Here is a 22,009-nt window from a genome sequence, read left to right as displayed (position 1 = left end):
TCTCAATCAATACCCTACCATATAATTTACCAGGAATACTCAACAAACTTATACCTCTGTAATTTGAGCACTCACTCTTATCCCCTTTGCCTTTGGACAATGGCACTATGCACGCATTCTGCCAATCCTCAGGCACCTCACCATGAGTCATACATACATTAAATAACCTTACCAACCAGTCAACAATACAGTCACCCCCTTTTTTAATAAATTCCACTGCAATACCATCCAAACCTGCTGCCTTGCCGGCTTTCATCTTCCGCAAAGCTTTTACTACCTCTTCTCTGTTTACCAAATCATTTTCCCTAACCCTCTCACTTTGCACACCACCTCGACCAAAACACCCTATATCTGCCACTCTATCATCAAACACATTCCACAAACCTTCAAAATACTCACTCATCTCCTTCTCACATCACCACTACTTATCACCTCCCCATTTGCGCCCTTCACTGAAGTTCCCATTTGCTCCCTTGTCTTACGCACTTTATTTACCTCCTTCCAGAACATCTTTTTTTCTCCCTAAAATTTAATGATACTCTCACCCCAACTCTCATTTGCCCTTTTTTTCACCTCTTGCACCTTTCTCTTGACCTCCTGTCTCTTTCTTTTATACATCTCCCACTCAATTGCATTTTTTCCCTGCAAAAATCGTCCAAATGCCTCTCTCTTCTCTTTCACTAATACTCTTACTTCTTCATCCCACCACTCACTACCCTTTCTAATCAACCCACCTCCCACTCTTCTCATGCCACAAGCATCTTTTGCGCAATCCATCACTGATTCCCTAAATACATCCCATTCCTCCCCCACTCCCCTTACTTCCATTGTTCTCACCTTTTTCCATTCTGTACTCAGTCTCTCCTGGTACTTCCTCACACAAGTCTCCTTCCCAAGCTCACTTACTCTCACCACCCTCTTCACCCCAACATTCACTCTTCTTTTCTGAAAACCCATACAAATCTTCACCTTAGCCTCCACAAGATAATGATCAGACATCCCTCCAGTTGCACCTCTCAGCACATTAACATCCAAAAGCCTCTCTTTCACGCGCCTGTCAATTAACACGTAATCCAATAACGCTCTCTGGCCATCTTTCCTACTTACATAAGTATACTTATGTATATCTCGCTTTTTAAACCAGGTATTCCCAATCATCAGTCCTTTTTCAGCACATAAATCTACAAGCTCTTCATTTCCATTTACAACACTGAACACCCCATGTATACCAATTATTCCCTCAACTGCCACATTACTCACCTTTGCATTCAAATCACCCATCACTATAACCCGGTCTCGTGCATCAAAACCACTAACACACTCATTCAGCTGCTCCCAAAACACTTGCCTCATGATTTTTCTTCTCATGCCCAGGTGCATATGCACCAATAATCACCCATCTCTCTCCATCAACTTTCAGTTTTACCCATATTAATCGAGAATTTACTTTCTTACATTCTATCACATACTCCCACAACTCCTGTTTCAGGAGTACTGCTACTCCTTCCCTTGCTCTTGTCCTCTCACTAACCCCTGACTTTACTCCCAAAACATTCCCAAACCACTCTTCCCCTTTACCCTTGAGCTTCGTTTCACTCAGAGCCAAAACATCCAGGTTCCTTTCCTCAAACATACTACCTATCTCTCCTTTATTCACATCTTGGTTACATCCACACACATTTAGGCACCCCAATCTGAGCCTTCGAGGAGGATGAGCACTCCCTGCGTGACTCCTTCTTCTGTTTCCCATTTTAGAAAGTTAAAAAAGTACAAGGAGGGGAGGATTTCTGGCCCCCCGCTCCCGTCCCCTCTAGTCGCTTTCTACGACACGCGAGGAATGCGTGGGAAGTATTCTTTCACCCCTATCCCCAGGGATAATATATATATATATATATATATATATATATATATATATATATATATATATATATATATATATACACACACATACACACACATACGCACATATACACACACACACACACATACATATATATACATATGAAAAATATAAGAAACAATTTAGAAAACTGAAACTTCTAGCTTGAAATGAAATGAAAAAATGAATGTCACATACTGGTTCAACCTCTGGCTATGGAAAAAGGAAATGTATAATTTATTTACACAAACGTCAATAGTAGTTCTCATCAATTTAACCACTGCATCAATAAGCTTCAATGTCTAAGTTACACTTTTTCCAATTTCACTATTTTCTTGTCAAGGCACCATGTATGAAAACTATCACTCCAGTAACACAACTATAAACATTTACTTCCCTTTTTAAAAAGGGGATATATATATATATATATACAAAAATATATATACAAAAATGCCCACACACACACACACACACATATACATATATATATAAATTTCAACATACACATCTATGCACAGGTACATGTTCATACTTGCTGCCTTCATCCATTCCTGTCACCATCCCACCACACATGAAACAGAATCTCCCCCTCCAGCGAGGTAGCCCCAGGAAAATAAAAAAAAAAAAAGCCATATTTGTTCACACTCAGTCTCTAGCTGTCATGTGTAATGCACAGAAACCACAGCTCACTTTCCACATCCAGGTCCCACAGACCTTTCCATGGTTTACCCCCAAAGCTTTACATGCCCCAAAGCTTCACATGCCCTGGTTCACTCCACTGATAGCATGTCAACCCCGGTGTACCACATCATTCCAATTCACAGTTCCTTGCATGGCTTTCACCCTACTGTATGTTCAGGCCCCAATCCCTCAAAATCTTTTTCACTCCATCCCTCCATCTCCGATTTGTCTCCAGTTTCTCCTTCCCTCAACCTCTGACATATATATCCTCTTTGTCAATCTTTCCTCACTCATCCTCTCCATGTGAACAAAATTTCAACACACTCTCTTCTGCTCTCTCAACCACTTGTTTTATTACCACACATCTCTCTAACCCTTTCATTACTTGATCAAACAACCTCACACCAAATACTGTCCTAAAACATTTCATTTCCAACACATCCACCCTCCTCTGCACAACCCTATCTACAGCCCACGCCTCGCAACCATATAACATTGTTGGAACCACTATTCCTTCAAACATACCCATTTTTGCTCTCCGAGATAATGTTCTCACCTTCCACACATCCTTCAACTTTCCTAGAACACTCCTTCCCCTACCCTGTGACTCATTTTCGCTTCCATGGTTCCATCTGCTGCTAAGTCCACTCCTAGGTATCTAAAACACTTCACTTCTAGTTTCCTCCATTCAAACTTACCTCCCAATCAACTTGTACCTCAACCCCGCTGAACATAATAACCTTGCTCTTATTCACATTTACTCTCAACTTTCTTCTTTCACACATTTAACCAAACTCAGTAACCAACTTCTGCAGTTTCTCACCTGAATCAGCCACCAGTGCTATATCATCAGCGAACAACAACCAACTCTCTTCCCATGCACTCTCATCCACAACAGACTGCATACTTGCCCCTCTCTCCAAAACTCTTCGTATTCACCTCCCTAACCACCCAATCCATAAACAAATCAAACAACCATGGAGACATCACGTACTCCTGCCGCAAACCGACCTTCGCTGGGAACCAATCACTTTCCTTTCTTCCTACTCGTACACATGCCTTACATCCTTCAAAAACTTTACATCTAGCAACTTACCTCTCGCACAATATACTCTAAAAACCTTTCATAAAGCATCTCTATCAACTATCATGTGCCTTCTCCAGATCCATACATGCTACATACAAATTCATCTTTTTCTAAGTATTCCCCACATACATTCTTCAAGTCAAACACCTGATCCACACATCCTCTATCACTTCTGAAACCACACTACTCTTCTCCAATCGGATGCTCTGTACATGCATTTACCCTCTCAATACCCTCCCATATAATTTCCCAGGAATACTCGACAAACTTGTGCCTAATTTGAACACTCACGTTTATCCCCTCGTCTTTGTACAATGGCACTATGCATGCTTTTCTCCAATCCTCAGGCACTTCACCATGATCCATACATACACTGAATATCCTTACCAACCAATCAACAACACAGTCACAGTCACCCCCTTTTAATAAATTCCACAACAATACCATCCAAACCCACCACCTTGCTGGCTTTCATCTTCTGCAAAGCTTTCACTACCTCTTCTCTGTTTACCAAACCATTTTCCCTGATCCTCTCACTTTGCACACCACCCCACCAAAACACTATTTGCCACTATCAAACACATTCAACAAACCTTCAAATACTCACTCCATCTCCTCACTTCATCACTACTTATTATTACCTCCCAATTTACTCCCTTCACCAATGATCCCATTTGTCCTCGTCTTACGCACTCTCTTTACCTCCTTCCAAAATGTATTTAGTATTATTACTATAAATAATTGCCATTTCCTGCATCAGTGAGGTAGTGCCAGGAAACAAGATAATGGGTCATCAACTTTGGAAAAAAAAAAAAATGAGGGGAAGTTTAATTGGAACAATGTGGTATACAAGGTGGTAATATTCTCAACAGACTGAACTAGGGTATATGAAGCAGCTGGGGGAAGCCACAGGTCGTCTGTAGGGCCTGGTTGTGGATAAGGGGCTGTGTTTTCAGTGCATTACATGACACCTAGAAATTGGACATTAGTGAATTTGGCCTTTCTTTGTCTGTTCCTCACTAACACAGGAAACTGTAAACAAGTGAAAAAAAAAAAAATGCATTGAACAAATTTTGTTTTGAATAATGACTAATATACAATGTTAATTCAATCAGCTAACTAGCTCCTTTTCCATACTCACAAGCAGAAGCATAAATCAAACTCACCACAGCCCCCAACCGATTTTAGCCCTATGCAGGGGTTATCACAGGCAGTGGCAGCAGCCAGCTGACATTTGTTGCCATATGTCTTTCCATCAGTGCCACATACAGGGTCAAAGTGTAGAGGACAGATCCGAGGACAAGGCAAGTCTGTTAGATAAAAGAAAATTTCCTATCATTTTTATTAACTTTAGCACATATTTTTTTTGTTAGTGGCCAAAACAGTACAAGATAAAGTATGCCTTATTGAAAGCAATGTCAGCTGGAAAAGTAAATGACCTGCCAAAGTGCCAATACAGAAAAAAATCTCTTACAACTAAAATAGCATTATCATTTACCATTCTAAATACATAATCAACATCCATATACCGCTAATTATTGTTCTACTTACCATCATTCCAAGTCAAATGTAGGGTAAATCAATTTCTAATCAGACAAAACAACCCTTTTACACAAGAATTCATACTAAAATTCAAGGGGATGACCAGAGCAAAAAAAATCTTCACAACTAATGAACTCAAGTGCTACTTCTTGGCCTTTAGTGTCTTCCTCACTAGGTCACTGGCAGGGGGCAACTCAAGCACCTCAATGCCAGAGGCACCTACCTAATGTTCCAACCTACCACTACTACCTATTGCTCCTGCCTAATGTTCCTACCAACTACAAGTACCTATGTTTCTACCTAATGCTCCTGCCTAATATAATATTTTAATTCTGTCTAGTGCTACCATTTTTTCAAAAGGCACGGCAAGGGTACAGTGCTCATCGCTGGAAAACCTCGAGTTATGAAGAATGATGTGTCTAAGTGTTGTGTGTGACAAGGAGAGATTGTATGTTTGTGGAGAGAATGCCAGAAGTCCACATATGAGTGAGGCAGAGAAAAAAGACAGCTACCTGGGTTAGAGACATACAACATATCCATTGAAGTGCTAGCTCACTATGCAGTCAGTCACTAACCTTTCCGGTATCAAGGCAGGTGGTTGTGGCAAAATACCTGCCTGGTCAGTAGCTGCCCACCATCTAATCCCTCCCATTTCCCTTAAAAAATGACCATCCTATTCATTTCAGTTACACTGATACTCAGGCTTATCTATTTCCTGGAATTTATAACTTCAGAATTACATTTTTGGAGTTTCCAAAAATCCAGCATAGGATTTTTAAGATGTGATGGAAACTACACTTTTTGAACCCCCTTAAATTACATCTCATTGTCCAAAAATTTAAGTTAATAAAAAATCCAATTAAAAAATCCCATTACAGTATCTAGAAATATAACTATCACAAGCCACTGTCAACTGCGTAACATACCCCAAGACTTTATGCACACTAACAAAGCGCAGCATCTAAGGCAAATCATAAACTCCCAAAATCTCTGGTCCAGTGTATTCAAGATACCCACTGACTTGAAGCTTGTGCTTTCAGAGCTGGACACACTGCTTACCATGAACTGCTGCAGTTCATGCTCCCACTTAGTTATTTAGTTTTCTGAACACATGGCAGCACATCTGTGCATTTCACAATTATCTGTGTAGCATTACTAGAGGAAAAATTTGCACTAACCAACATGCAGAAAATGTCAATTCTAAAAGAAAAAAAATGTAGATGAGGTTGTGTCAATGTCACACAGGTTATGGGGTTATGGGTCAACCTTTTAGTCCATATATTCTTTTTTGAAGCAGAAATAAGGATGGATTTCTGAAAATGTGTTTTATAAGGTACATAAGAGGGATTGGGAACAAGAATTCTATACATATACCTCCTGTGCGTTTTGACAAGCGATTAATAGGTAGGAACAGGGACTAGAAACCATTCCCTCTTGCACCATCACTTTCCAGAAACAAACAAAAGAGTAACCCATGCAATGAGTAACAAGGCTCAGAATGGGATGTCCGAATATTCATGGATGTAACCAGAATGTTCTCATTCTGAGTGACAAAACTGAAGGGGACTGAGGAAATGCTCAAAGGACACAGTCAAGGGTTAGAAAGAGCAAAAGAAATATGGGGATGGCAATTTTACTAAAGTAGTAGGCCTGAGGCTGTGTTGACCTTGAAATTGCTCTCATCATCTGACTGTCCTATGGAGGATGGCTCCCAGCTTCACATAAGTAAATGACCTCTCCATGCCTCTTAATGCTTCCTATGTATGCATTTAGTATTTCGTCAGGGGAGGAACAAACTATGAACTTTAAAGTGTGTGTGTACAAATAATGAACTTGCTAAAAATAAAATGATGAAAAGCTCAAAACAAGAGTACTTGACAGTTTTCCATTATTCGGTAGTTAAATTCCTGCATTTCACAAATAATGCCCCAACTACATAAATTAATGCTGCAGTCAGACTTTTTAACATTAAAAATCACATTGCAATAAGAAACTATAGGTTCACTTAATGCAAGTGCTCCTATTTCTTAAAGAAATTAGCATTACTTGAATCTGGTTACTTAGCAGGAAAAACACTTGCGTCCCTCAAGTACAGTAAATCCCAACACAGACTATCATTTTCAAACAGTATGCTGAAAACCACCTGAGGAGACTCACCGAGCATTGGTGCCTGTTCCGTTACCACAAAGAATGATAACAGCACTAACAAGCTCCAACTTGCAGGTCTTTCAAACAGACACATCTGTAAAACAAGCGGCACTTAATTTCACATTTAAACTATTATATATATATTTGCTTTGCTTTGTCTTTGTCTCCCGCGCTAGCGAGGTAGCGCAAGGAAACAGACAGAAGAATGGCCCAACCCACCCACATACATATGTATATACATACACGTCCACACACGCAAATATAAATACCTCTACATCTCAATGTATACATATATATATACACACACAGACATATACATATATACACATGTACATAATTCATACTGTCTGCCCTTATTCATTCCCATCACCACCCTGCCACACACGAAATAACCCCCCCCTCCCTCATGTGCGCGAGGTAGCGCTAGGAATAGACAACAAAGGCCACATTCGTTCACACTCGGTCTCTAGCTGTCATGTAATAATGCACCGAAACCACAGCTCCCTTTCTACATCCAGGCTCCACAGAACTTTCCATGGTTTACCCTAGATGCTTCACATGCCCTGGTTCAATCCATTGACAGCACGTCGACCCCGGTATACCACATCATTTCAATTCACTTCCTTGCATGCCTTTCACCCTCCTGCATGTTCAGGCCCCGATCACTCAAAATCTTTTTCACTCCATCTTTCCACCTCCAATTTGGTCTCCCACTTCTCGTTCCCTCCACCTCTGACACATATATCCTCTTAGTCAATCTTTCCTCACTCATTCTCTCCATGTGACCAAACCATTTCAAAACACCCTCTTCTGCTCTCTCAACCACACTTTTTATTACCACACATCTCTCTTAACCTATCATTACTTACTCGATCAAACCACTTTACACCAGATATTGTCCTCAAACATCTCATTTCCAGCATATCCACCCTCCTGCACACAACTCTATCCATAGCCCATGCCTTGCAACCATACAACATTGTTGGAACCATCATTCCTTCAAACATGGCCATTTTTGCTTTCGGAGATAATGTTCTCGACTTCCACACATTCTTCAAGGCTCCCAGGATTTTTACAAGATCTTTAGCCTACCATAAACTGGCAAATTTGAAGGTTTATGTAATAGCTACAGTTAAGTTTTTATAACATAGCCAGTTCCTTTCAGTGTAGGTCAATACTACACTTTTTTAATCAAACCTTAACAAAAGAATATTTTTTCAATTTCCCCACATTCAGCAAAGGTTATACAGAAAATTAGTCTATCAGCAAATATTAGAAATGTTTTCAAGTTAATAGATAAAAGGAAATATTCAGAAAACTATTGACATTTTACAAAGGTCCACGACTTTCATAAACTTCTAATGTTTGGTCTCCATACCTAAAGAAGTACAAAGGGCAAACAGAGAAGGTAAAGGAGAGAGAAACATGGATGGTACCAGAATCAAAAGAGCAGAGTTACAGGGAAAGGGTAGATGCCTTAAATTTGCCCACTTTGAAAGAGAGGAGTTAGGGGCAATGATCACAAACTAATTCTTATCCCCACATGATAAAACAAGCCAAATTAGGTTTTACAGGTTGTTAGTGCTGTCTATAGGATAAGTGGGGTCTAACTTATATCGCCAAGATTACAATTCTCCCCCTCAATTTAAGCCCACGAAATGCAAAAATGTCTCATTCGACTTATGTTTTTAAATAATTAGGCTGTTGCACTTAATTTTCTATCAAACATTTACATGCTTGTACAAAAGTGGAGGTTTACTTCTCTGTCATACAACTTATCAAATTTATGTATGTCTATCTATCTGATGTTCCAATTGGAACTCCCTCAAAGGGGTGACCACGGCAACAGTCTCTCTGTAACTAAAGAACTCCAGTGCCGCTTCAAACCTTTAATGCCTCACACTTAACAGGCCACTGAGAGGGCAAGTCTAGTGCGGTATTTGCAGGTGCTCCTACCTAATGTTCCTAATGACTGCTACCATCTAATGCTCCTACCTACCACTTTTAAATTTACGTATGCTATCTATAAATCTGCATATCGGCAAATGCAACCACATATTGCTGGTGTATTTTGATTATGATGAAAATTAAGGCTAATCACCAGTGCAAAGTAGATTACTAAAATGTCACCCACTGAAACTTATAGTCACCATATTGTTCCCGATTGTTACTACCTTTTCATTGGTTATCCAAATTACTTGTATATCGTCAGTGTCCTAAATTAGTCTAAAGAGTCAAATGATGTGATATACTGTGCTGACACTAAACTACACATTTTCTTTACTTTGAAGTAAACATTAATTGTTAAGTACTCTAAAATAGTTAAAATTTCAAAAGGTTTCAATCAATACTTCAATCCTATAATAAATATGTCATTGAGGCAGGCTGGAAAAAGAACTGCTCCTTATTGAACTCCACTGTTGAGGCTAAATATTTTGGAGGTAAAGCTGTTGTGAACGACTGGCTTAGGAGCTATCATGAAGGATGGTTTCAGGTACATTCTATGCAAAGCTGTGTTGACAGATGGGGTTACTTGTTTCATTTACACCTATTGCCATTAGTACTGTGCAAGAAGGAATGGTGGTTCACCAAAGCCATTTACATTGTGTGTGCAGTCAGTGGTATGACTGTCTAAATCTGGGACATTTTGATTGCATATAAATTTTTCTAAGAATTTGGATTCTGAAGGCAACAATGAACTTGGAAAAGGGAGAGTACAGTGCTTAAAGGGCTTTTTAAACAGAAGGGCTTAAAGATATCTGTAAAAATTTATTACAAGAGAGTTCATAAATGTCTAAATTGCATTTCAAGTATCAGCGCATGTATAGGTTAGCAGATGCTCCTGGGGGGACTTTGTATAGGTTTTTAAGACATTGTCCTGTCTAGTTGTCCGATTTTGATGCTTTCCCAGTCATACGCGAACATGTTCTTTGTGAGAAGGTGTGTAGTTGCTTTGAATTAGAAATGCTTCAGCCATGTGTGTGTGGTTGGGGGGTTATACTGGGTTGGATTTTTGAAGTTCACCCGAGTCGACTGTTGAGAGTTTGTAGGCGATACATAATGTTTAGGCTGTGCTAGTTTGCCTCTTTTCTTTTCAGCGATTGTGATAGTGCTCAAGAGTTTGGGATTTGTTCTGCCATCTCTAATAGACTGGTTTTGTCCGAGAAAGTTTCTTTGCTTTATGTGGTCTGCAACCTATAAAGGAGAGTTTGGATTATAATGCTTTTTCTGTACTTATGATACCTACTTGATGGTCTGGTTGGTGATGGTGATAAGGTGTTTGATGGCAAAGTCTAAGAATAGGAAAATTTCTATAAAACTTTGGACTGTATCGATGCTCACCAATCTGGGAATATAGCCAGAGGGGAATTTATGCTGTATACACAAAGGCATCATAAGTACAATTACTGCTGTGCTAAACCATGTCTGGCAAGGTTCAATGCTGATAGTGGTGGGGTGGAAATCTGTATGTTTGCAAGTCTCATTTATGACCTTGGGTGCAAGTGTTGAACCATTCAGGATTAATGGACATGAAAGTCTTTGCAAAGATAAATGGTAGGTGGTGGTCAAACTCCATAGCTTGAAAACTCAGGTGATAAGGTGCATTTCTGTCGATTACGTTGTAGTCCAGTAAACTGCTCAAGTTTAATGGGATTTTTTTCAAGAGTATCATTGCATGATCTGTTTAATAATGCGAATGATATCAGTAAATGAGATGTGGTGTATAGCGTTACGAGTCCTCAGTGTTGTCTCGTCTTTGGGTCGTGTAGCTGTATAATGACAGGAGGGTGGCTATGGTGTAGGTACACATTTCGAATGTTGTGATGTTCTCTTGCACTGGGTATGTACTTTTGCATTGGTTTTTCATGTTTAGTGAGGTTGCTAGATGTTCTACAATGTTTGGCGTGTGAATGGATTTCTATGGAATTTCTTTCTAAAAGTGACTAAAGCTCATTAACTAATAGTTTCTCGTTCTTTTAAATTAGTAAGATTTAGAACATTATCCAGTCAACCCTTACGAAAATGCCTAATACCTTTATTAAGAAGGAACGGGACCGTCTGTATTACTTCATCCATATTTCAGAAGGCACGGCCTGGGTCACTCTGGCAACTGTTGAGCCGTCCACAAACCATCTTCCAAATCAATGTCTAAAAATATTAAGGCCTTATCTGCTGGCGAAGGTGATGCAGACGAATTATTTGATGCCATCGCGATAAAGACAGGGTGAAGCAAAAACCACATAGTTCTCCCACTTCAACAGATGATCCATCAAAACATACAGAACCAAAGAAAACCGTCTAACGAATGGTCACTTCAGGGGAGACCCATGAAAACCTGTTTCCCTACATATTAAAAGCACAGTATTCAATGAATTCTGCACCCTGATTTTCAATATGGAACTTCATTTGGTAATTTCTATCAAAATGCCGGGACTAAACAAAAATAAGAAAAAAACAGTTTTTAGGACGAAGTCCCGGGGAGGTCACTCAAAGCATTGCCAAAGACCCTAATAAAAAAGGATCTTTTCTTTTACAAGAGTATAAGTTTAACAAACTCCACTTATGCGATATATATATATATATATATATATATATATATATATATATATATATATATATATATATATATATATACACTAATGCACTACACAAACACGTTTCAAAAAAAGGGATGCGAGGGTTTTTATAATTTCTGTTTCTTATACAAGACCATAATTTTACTTTTACTCCACGTTTTTCTTAATATATTACTATTGCATTTGTTATCTTACAACAAGATAAACCATAAATCCAGGCTTGGCAATTAATATATTCTCTAACCACTACACAAGATATGCAAAATAAAATAATATCTCGAGCTAGAAGATACGTAGAGCTAATCTAGACATACCACATGATCAAGTGAAATGAAATTCATTCACGTTTACATAAAAGTAAATGCACAATAAGTAAATGGAGACTCCAATTACTGTTGTAAATATCAAAATTTGAATATCAGCCTACGTTAAACCTATAATTAACCAGATGTTCATATCCATCATCACTACCATCTTACCAACCACTGCAGTTGAAAGCAATAAGCCCAGCAACTTGAAGTTTGTTCTCTTAACACCACTACACTTACAGAACAAAATCACCATATCCAAAGGTGGCTTTGTTGTGTACCTTAACTGGTAATGTACAATAACCATCTTCCAAAGTTTCACCACAATGTAAATCTAATTACAATGTCCCTGCAGGGCGATGGCCTGACCACTTGTAAAAAAAGAATAACCGCAACGGTATGAACATGATACTCTCCATAATCCCGGTATGAATATCTAGCTATAAACCAAATTGTACAGTTATAAAAACCAGTCCATTAATGACCGATATATAAATTCAAACTTTATAGAAGGATGGTAATGGTGTCCGCACCATGCTGTCTGTCTGGAAAACCACCTTCACTTCCAAGCCAAGTCCACCGGCCACTACTGGCCTCCCTGGCCTATTTTACAATTTCTCGTGCTGAATATCTCAGGCAAATGCTGATTGGCTGGAGTCAGCAGGCCGCTGAGGCAGATTGGTCAAAATGCAGTGATTTGGAATAACAAGGCAGCTACCGTTGCCTCTTTACCAGGGACGACAGAATGCAAGTGTAAACTGAAGCATAATTAATATATATATTATCTATCAGATCTCAGTTTCCACGTCAGCTGGGGAGGTTTAGGAACAAACGAACAAAATGTCTTATTTGCTTACATCAGTTATCTAGGTGACATGTATGATATTGAGAAAATGTGCTTCGGTTTTGGAAAGTGAAGCATTTTGTCTAATTGTGCCGTCAAAAGCCTTGTGTGTAATTCTAATAATCTCGGTCATTTTTTCTCCCTTCACTTCTACAGCAGGAGAAGTTCATAGCAATTAGGTATCCTCTTACTCTATCTTCCTCTTCTTTACCTTAATTGGGTAATAAACCATTCCTGGCACGTCAGCTGATGAACAAATAGAATCAAAACTGATTCATGGAAAGTGAAATAATCATATTTTGTGGAAAAGGGATACATGTTTTCTCACCCACTGTACATATATTCATTAGATTTTTTTTGGCATAAATACATCAAGTATCGTATGAAGTAATTGGGATCAAACTCTTGGGGCGACATTGGGTATCCCAGTATCACCCCACAAAGTTTCATCTTAATTGCGGCGCCATGACCTGCCACCACATTAAGGCGCCGACAGTAAGGTGGGATGAACCATCTTCCTCATCTACATCTACTAAGCCTTAATGATAAAAAAAAATTATGTGAAGAAGGGGAAAAGTGTATCGACACTGGATTGTCCAGTACCGCCTTTAATTACAGTGGATGAGATGTTCCCCTCCTTAGCCCATGTTGCTATCTCTACTTTTTTCCCCATCAACAGATGGGTTTCTGGTATTCAGTCCAGACTCACACACTGTCCTTATCTCACACAGAATACTTTACATCATACTCTACTCGATTTTCTTAACTCCAGATTTACCTGCGGTGAGCAGTGCCCGCCTGTCGGCAAAATCATGCAGACACTCCTCTCTCATACCTACATGAGTTGCATATAACATGACATAAAGTTAACAGGTGCCAAAAAGACAAGGAAAATGCAAAAAGACTGAATATGGCTCACAATGGGTAGAAGAGAACCTGTAGGAATTCAACAAAGAATTAAATGTACTCCGGTGAAGCTTTTGTGCGGCCCAACAGGGTATAAAAAAAAAAAGTAATGCGTAATATGACTCTTGAATCTGAGACAATTGGTAAGATATGATGTGATATGACTATGAATGAATAGATTTAGAATCGTAAGGTCATTCCAATAAACGTGGAATCTTTGCAAACTTGTGAAGTTGCCTCTTTTGGATTATTCTGAAAATTTGTACTTCACCTGACTTGAGCATACATAGCTTGACCTAAGCAATTATACCCTGAACACACAGCCATATATAACCATCCATCAGAGTACAATGTTACGTAAACTTTGACCAAACCCAACCAGTCTGTAGAAGATTGTAAAAGCCTCCACGCATTGAAAACTAGGTTTTGTAACTTTCATGAACTGGTATATTATCTTTATTCTTGCATGATTCTAAAGGGTACAAGAGCCTTAATAAAGTTGAGTAAATTGATGTTTCTTATTTAGGTAAATATTGTTATCCCGGCAAGCAGTATGGAGGCCGGCGGTCGCTTGGAATTGGAATGATGTAAACAATCATGTCTGATCCTCATAATCGTAGTCGTGTGCCGAGTGATGATGATGAGGAGGAAGACCCTGTGGACGCTATGATTGCTAAAACAGGTTGTTTGGAAAAACATTATGCTATTCAGGTAAATATGTATTATTAGTCTGAAAACTTTCTTGGTCATTCAGTTTAAAGCTTTGGTCATTACACCTGAATATCGTGAGGAAATAAAATCGATCAATTGATTTTTTACCAAGTTGAAAATTATAGTTATATAGAGTTGGGCAAGGATTTCTGTTGGTAATTATCCTGCTAAGAGTTAGGCAAGGTTTTAATTGACTAAGTAATTTTCCTGCCAAGAGTTAGGCATGGTTTTCATTGATTCTGTAATTGCCTTGCCAAGCAAGTAATTGAGGGAATCTGATAGATGTTAATAGATTAGTGAGATTATATCCTTATCCCTATTACCTCTCTGTTACCACAATGGGATAATATCTAGATGGATTGTGATTCCTGTGTTTCCGTGCTATTTCATTATTTTATATAATTAGTGATTCTTCCTATAGGATTGGGACATCCACTCAGATTCTGTTTCTAGGAAAAAAATGCATTTGTTACCAATGAAAAGTAAATTTTTTCTTAGGATCTTCAGTATTTGATTGATTGCATAAATTGCTCATTTCATCATGGAAGAAGTTTGTGCAGGTTGTAATTATACAAGTTTTTAACTGTGATGGCCATTTCAGGACCAGGACATGTTAATTTTCTTGTAGTATATGTGTCAATTGATAAGACAACACAATGCCCCCAATGTACTGCTAAGTGTACATGAATAAGGTGCTTCACTTCCATTTTGACAGAACGTATATGGTAATATGGAAGAGGAAACGGATAAGGCACATTTGTAAATTCAGCAAAGTACATCACATGGGTCACTTTTTCTTTTACTTTTATTGGTTTGTAAACTGTTGTATTAACTAAATAAAGTTCTGCAGAATCTGAACAGCCATCAGATGGATATTTTGTTACAGCCATTTCCAGGATGGTCATTTATGAAGGATATATGCAGGTTACCTTGGGTCTCTGTAGGCACCTCTTGTTTTATTTGATCAATAGATTTTGACAAAACTGATCCCATAAAATCTGAACCTGATGTATAGTGTGGTTTTATTCCACAATTTTCTTATTGAAAGCCTTGCTCAATAAGTGGGAACTTCATGTTGAAGTTGCTACTGGTATAAACCTACACTCTTTACCAACTCATAAACTGAAAGGAAACCATTGATAGCACTTTCATCAAAACCTATGGAGCTAAAACATGTATCCACATTGGTAATTTATTTTGCTTAGCCACTAACTGTTGTTAGCTAAGAATGTCTAAAAACTACAAATCCACTTGTCTTCTGTAATTAGTACTTCTCTCTCTCATAATGATGTAGCCACACACCAAGAATCTTACTTTTCTTCTTATTCAGCACTAAACAATTAGTGTTTTTTGTCTTTCAGATTTTCTCTTACTTCAGGTAGAAAATATGAACAAATGTTGTATGAAGTGTAACACATGAGCTTTATTGTTCCATTTGAGGTACAAAATGCTTTTAGTTAACCGTTCTGCAGTTTAGTCATGTTCAGGTTGTAATTGTACCTTTTGTTTCAGTTTTGCATGGCTGATCATAGGGACTGGCGCAAGTGTCAGACGGAAGTGAAGGATTTTCAGTTGTGTATTACAGACTACAACAGAAGAAAAGAAAAACAATAACGGTGCCAAGAAATCTTTTGTGGTTAGTTTTTCAGAGCAAGAACAAAAAACTCAGATAACTTTTTCAATTGATAACCATTTCGGTCATATTACATGAAAGGTACCTTGCCTTTGATAAGATGATTTAACTCAAAACAGAAATATCTTTGCTCCTGTTTTGGCAGTCAAAAGTATCAAAATCATTATCTGCCTCGTGTAGAAAATTCAAGGTAGTTCAAAACAATCTCATCGCAAGTATGGATTTGCTGGAAAAAAAGAAACCATTTTGGGAATGTATCTCCATTACAACTGCAGCTCTTATGACAACAAGCTTCCTGGCAGGCATTGTCATTGGTCGCAAGTTGAACAATACCTTTCAGAGAGTATTGTCTGTTGCGTCAGTTGGACCCACTAAATTAGCTTTAGTTGTGAGAGAAGACTTGAAGATGGGCAAAGGTTTGTTTTATTTGTTTTTTGTTTTACATGAAAAACTATTTTGTACACTTAGTGTTGTGGTTCTGAGATGTCTTTTGTAATTTAACAGTTGCACATTTTTATGGCCTCAAAATGTTCAGCAATTATATGTAAGATTATTATTTTAGACATAGATTTTGTACTCATCCTGCTGGTGTGGGAAATTTCATGTATTAGCAGAACAATTTGCACCAAATAAACAATATCCCTTGGTTCAACAGTTACTTCCATATATTGCTTTAATTTGTTTTTGAAGTGAATGTATTAAGCCCACATCTTTAACAGCTTATCTGCACGCTCCTTTAGTACAAATGGGAAACTTATCAGGCCCATGAACCTATACAGTATACTGCCTTTAGCAGTATATCTTTCCTAGAAATTTCAGTTTTCCAAGACTTCCTCCTGACACCAACTCACTGGCATTTGGGGTGTTGTGTCTTCCATTGTAAAAACACTTTTGAACATTGCATTCATCTCACATATCATTACATTGACATACATACTTGTCCCTCTGAAACCCTTAGTCTGATTGGCTGCTTTTTAAGTGACAGTTTACTCTTTATGAAATAGTGGAAATTTATTATATTTCCTTCTTTGTCCACAATATTTTTCTCAATGTTTGTTGTTCTTACTTTCTTATCTTACTATACTCGTTTCTTGCTGTCTTCTAGCTTTCAAATGCTGGCTGGCTGTGGTGCCACCATTAGGTCTTCCACAGTATTTCTTTAAGTTGCTGTGCTCTTTGACATCTTATATTGAAGCAGACAGTGCTCATCCCTACAACATACCAACACCATAGCCCAAGACTCTTTCATGCCCATGATGCAACTACGACAACGGAAACATTGAGCACCTACTACCTAGTTGCCCTGCACTCTCCAGTGATAGGTACACAAACAACTACATTAACTGAGACAGGAAGTAAGTATATACGGAACTTTAACTGGGAGAGGAAGTAAGTATATACGGAACCATACACAAGGCTAAGAAATAGCACTGGAGTTCAACAGTTATGGAGAGACTTTTGCTGTGGCCACCCCCTTGAGGAAGTTCCCAAATGGAACGGACGACAAAGATAGATAATTATTCCAGTGTGTATCATGGCCACAGAACTCCATTTCTTAGTTTATGTTCACATAGATATACTCAAGTCTATGTTTCCACAGTCAATTCCTCTTTGAGTTTGGTTTCCTCTCTCATGCCCTCATTTACCTCAGACTCTAGCACTGCCTGTGTCTTTCAAACATACAGTGAGAAAGTAGAAAGAGCAGTAGACATATTGCAATTTTCATTTGTCAAATAGTTTTAATTGTATATACTGCAGCAACAGTATTTCATCATTTAATATTAATCAGGAAAAATAGCTGCACAGTGCTGCCATGGAACACTTGCAGCCTACAAACAGATGCAAAAAAGTAATCCTCGTGTCTTGCAAGCCTGGGAAAGTGTAGGCCAACCTAAAGTTGTTCTGAGAGCATCAGACTTGGACCACCTAAACAGATTAATGGAGGTATGTGTTCACATTCGTTCAACAATGCACTTATATCTTTGGTACTCTGCAATGTATCTTTTAAAATCTAGTGTGCTATTCCATCATTAAATGGAGGACATTCCAAACACTTAGCAAGGCTTGATGACAATGGAAAGTGATTATCATGTAGGAGGTTACGTTACGTTAGGTTACAGGTCTGTCTGCGTGGGTGGCTGAAGCAAATAAACGAATTTTCAAACATTCATCTGAACCAGCTAAAAATACCCAGATTCTTAAAATCTACAAGAAATTTAAAGCAAAAGCAGGTTGCAATTACTGTATGTGGCAAGCATTGCTGATTATGAATTCACTGGTGGGCATCTTTGTGTATAGAAAACAAAAATAATAAAGAGGCCTCTTATGGTTGAGATATTTGTTTGTTATTTGTATAGAAAAATGCAGCTGTCCATCACTCATGTCCTTGAATCATGGTATGTACAAAAATAGTCAAGACATGACACAACTGACGAAGAATTTTGACAAAGTTTTAGGGTCTTACATCACATTAATATCCTTGCTTTCCAAATATGTTTCTCTGTTAATGTGTGTAAAACAGAGTATACAATGTTGTGTATACTGTTTTCAGAGTTATAATGCATCTTATTAATTTTTAATTTAAAAATAATTACTATACAGAGCAGTGACTAGAATTATTAAGATATGGGTCTTGCATTCAAGCTTACTAACAACCCTCGCGAGACAACAGTAAGAGTAGTGTTCATTTTGAAATTCATTGTACCCTTTCTGTAAATATAATTCATTTGCTGGGGGTAGATAATCTAGTTAAAATTTTGGGAAGTTTCTTATGTACAATGCCATGCCACAGAGGATGCTTTAGGTCCATAAATGGTAAAATGTGGAGTTACATACAAAGCAACGAATCATTCACTAAAGGTGCTTTATATTCTTTGTTGCAGATGGCAGCAGCAGAGAAAGTACCCATAGCTCTTGTGCAGGACGCTGGAAGAACTCAAGTAATCAAAGGGTCACAAACTGTTTTAGCTGTGGGACCAGCAAATGTAACAGAGATCGATAAGATAACAGGGAGCCTTAAACTTCTGTAATGCTCATCTTTTATATTTCATGAATACAGATATTCTCAGATTTTTTTTTAAAACTCCTTCTCTGTAAAATTTTAACATATAAAGATGTCAAATAAAATTAGTCAGTTTTATTTTTTATTGAAGAAAAAAAGTCATTTGACAGTGCCATCAAAAGCAATTTCTGTTACATAAGAATATGTCTTATCAAAAAACTTTATTCACAGTACCAGTCATTCTAAGTGACTTATAACCTTAGTGAAAAATAAACACAAGCAACAATATAATTACATGAGTAATTTAATCCCTTCGAAGCTTGATCATTTCTTCTGTTTTACCCTCTTTGGTGACAGTATACAGGATAATGCCATCACCAGTATTTATATCACGTTCAGCAGCAGACACAAAGGCATCATGGATGAGCTGACGTGCAAGTTCCTGAAATGTATGAAAGCATTTATAGAATGGATGTCTTTTTTTTTCAATACTGGTCTGTGAAATTAGGAGACTACAATGTGTCTCCAATATGGTCTTCCCTTATCCCCTCTACTTTTGACATATATATCCTCTTTGTCAACCTCTTCTCATTCATTCTCTTCATATGTTTTTACATTTCAGCACAACTTTTTCAGCTCTCTCAACCTTGCTCTTCTTATTATCATACTCCTCGTTCCTTTCATATCTTAGATATCCCCAGTCCAAGGTAAATTTCTCACTTCATATATCCATCTCTTTCAATGCGTACATCTCAAGTTTGAGAGGTTAAAAGTAACCTGTGATGGTTGCCTATGACCCATGTAATGATAGAAACTAAAAAGGTTAAGGATGCCTTTTGTTATAAGCCAGCTAATTCTAGCATTAGTGAGGTAACACCAGGAATGGATTTTGAGTGCTTGGGACCTGAACATATAGGAGAGTGAAATGGGTGCACCGAGTTTGACATACAGTTAATGGGATGAACCAGAGCATTATCCCTAACGTGATTAGTTCACCTCAGTGGATATGTCTGATGTACAAAAGAAGTTTCTATGACGTACTGTTCTTGAGCTATCGTGCTAACAAAAGAATTACACATAAGTTCTTCCTATCATATAGGTTACACAAACACATAGCTCAAAATGTAATCATATTGTAATCTCCACCATGGATACCTAAAATGTACATATGAAGTTTCTTTCTAGGTATGTGACTTGTCATAATCAAAAATGAAACAGCTCACCTCTCAAAATCTGTACAGATGACTCCTGACTTACGGTGGTGTGACTTACAATTTTTTGACTTTACGATGGTGAGCTATTCAACACTTTACCATAAAATAGGCTAAGCTTTGATGTTCGGTAAGTTAGATCTACAGTATTAAATATATTTTCGACATGATATTTTCAATTTACGATGGGTTTATCGGAATGTAACCCCATCATAAGTTGAGGAGCACCTGTATTAATGAATCATCCAAAAGATGAAGTATCCAAAAATACATAAAATTCCAATTTAAAAAATGCATATGTTCACAAAACCTGAAACAATACTATACCTTAGTCATCTTGGGAGGTGTCACACCCTGCATATTGAGTCCTCCAATCTGATTGTCAAGCAGAGGCTGAATCTGTGCAACTGATGCACCAGTTGCACTAAACGTCAGTTTTTCCATGTGTCCCACTGGGTCATAATGGTATACTACACCCTTTCCTGAGGAGTAATGGTATTTCTCAAAAAGTAATACAACTGATGTATGCTTATAAGTAACAATAAGTCAACCTACATACCTAGTGTACTACTTTGCTTTTATGATAATGATCAATTTCCAAACACTTACACTACCATGCTTGGACCCACCACTTCATTAAAATTAGTTTCCACTCTAAAGGTCAACCTTGAACTTGCTATAACAGTTTTTGTTTTTTGTCCAGCACCCCTACAGTTTTACCATAGTGGTAAAGCAACTAAGAGAGGAAAGGTTTTCCCACCCTAAAACCATGTTGCCCTGGGTTATATAGATTATTCAATTCCATTAAGTCAGTTGCTTTACAATTCAGAACTCTTCCCAAGATACAATCATTTGATCTCAGTGCTATCAGTCAGTAAATTTTTGGGAGTACTTTGCTTCCTCCTTCGTGGCATGGGATGATGCAAGTCAGTTTCAAGCTGTCAGGGATAATGCCAAAATCAAGACCTTTAGTTCCAAGGATATATGGTGCTTGTGCAAGAGTTGTTCTGCATTTCTTCATAAAGACAGAGTTCCAGAAGTCAGGCCCAAGGGCAGAGTGCACTGGCATGTTCAAAATGGCCCACTTAAAATCATGTGGCTAGGTGGAGAATTCTACTATGTGTAACTATGGAGATAGTATTTAAGATGAAGTTGGTAGGGTTGTTTACCTTTGATACCAACAAGTCCAGTACCTAAGTTTAATGCACTGGAAGATTTTTAATGCTTTCTGGCTAATGGAGAAACTTTTAGGAATAATGTCAGGGTACCATTATGTCAGTCACGGGTTTCCTTGTGTATTTTTATCCCTGCCTCTGTTTGAGTTTCCCCTTTTAGAAAGTTGAAAAACAAGGAGGGGAGAGTTTCTAGCCCCCCGCTCCCGTCCCCTTTAGTCGCCTTCTACGACACACAGGGAATGCGTGGGAAGCATTCTTTCTCCCCAATCCCCATGTTTGAGAGGTGGAGGGAACAAGGAGAAGTGG

At 38.2% G+C, this 22,009-nt stretch overlaps 3 protein-coding genes across 10 annotated transcripts in view; 1 reads left to right on the top strand and 2 right to left on the bottom strand.

Moving 5' to 3' along the window:
• Nucleotides 1-12,856, bottom strand: part of LOC139766121 (uncharacterized) — a 74,762-nt gene extending 61,906 nt beyond the window's left edge. For 2 of the 7 annotated variants that reach the window (XM_071694338.1, XM_071694342.1), the window contains exons 1-3: nucleotides 12,756-12,842; nucleotides 7,347-7,431; nucleotides 4,814-4,957 (exon numbers count right to left, since the gene is read on the bottom strand). In XM_071694338.1, coding sequence (XP_071550439.1) covers nucleotides 4,814-4,957; nucleotides 7,347-7,431; nucleotides 12,756-12,758 — 232 coding nt within the window. In that variant the 5' untranslated portion in view covers nucleotides 12,759-12,842. Of the gene's footprint in view, nucleotides 1-4,813; nucleotides 4,958-7,346; nucleotides 7,432-11,371; nucleotides 11,607-12,503; nucleotides 12,616-12,755 lie in introns of those variants that run through there. The other 5 variants (XM_071694341.1, XM_071694343.1, XM_071694344.1 and 2 more) reach the window with 4 other exon arrangements.
• Nucleotides 12,857-14,524: 1,668 nt separating this feature from the next.
• Nucleotides 14,525-19,608, top strand: LOC139766120 (peptidyl-tRNA hydrolase 2, mitochondrial-like). The gene is made up of 4 exons (XM_071694336.1): nucleotides 14,525-14,683; nucleotides 16,196-16,732; nucleotides 18,106-18,260; nucleotides 19,199-19,608. Exons 2-4 carry the CDS (start codon nucleotides 16,534-16,536, stop codon nucleotides 19,343-19,345), a joined length of 501 nt encoding a protein of 166 aa, XP_071550437.1. The 5' UTR covers nucleotides 14,525-14,683; nucleotides 16,196-16,533; the 3' UTR covers nucleotides 19,346-19,608.
• Nucleotides 19,447-22,009, bottom strand: part of Prosbeta6 (proteasome beta6 subunit) — a 71,803-nt gene continuing 69,240 nt past the window's right edge. For both annotated transcript variants that reach the window (XM_071694335.1, XM_071694334.1), the window contains exons 4-5: nucleotides 20,856-21,010; nucleotides 19,447-19,759 (exon numbers count right to left, since the gene is read on the bottom strand). In XM_071694335.1, the coding sequence (XP_071550436.1) occupies nucleotides 19,622-19,759; nucleotides 20,856-21,010 (293 nt within the window). In that variant the 3' untranslated portion in view covers nucleotides 19,447-19,621. The remainder of the gene's footprint in view (nucleotides 19,760-20,855; nucleotides 21,011-22,009) is intronic.

Source organism: Panulirus ornatus, chromosome 57 (assembly GCF_036320965.1).
Source record: "Panulirus ornatus isolate Po-2019 chromosome 57, ASM3632096v1, whole genome shotgun sequence".
In the NCBI taxonomy this organism is placed as follows: Eukaryota; Metazoa; Arthropoda; class Malacostraca; order Decapoda; family Palinuridae; genus Panulirus; species Panulirus ornatus.
Note: the sequence above shows the minus strand (reverse complement) of the source record. Positions and strands in the feature narration are given on the sequence as shown.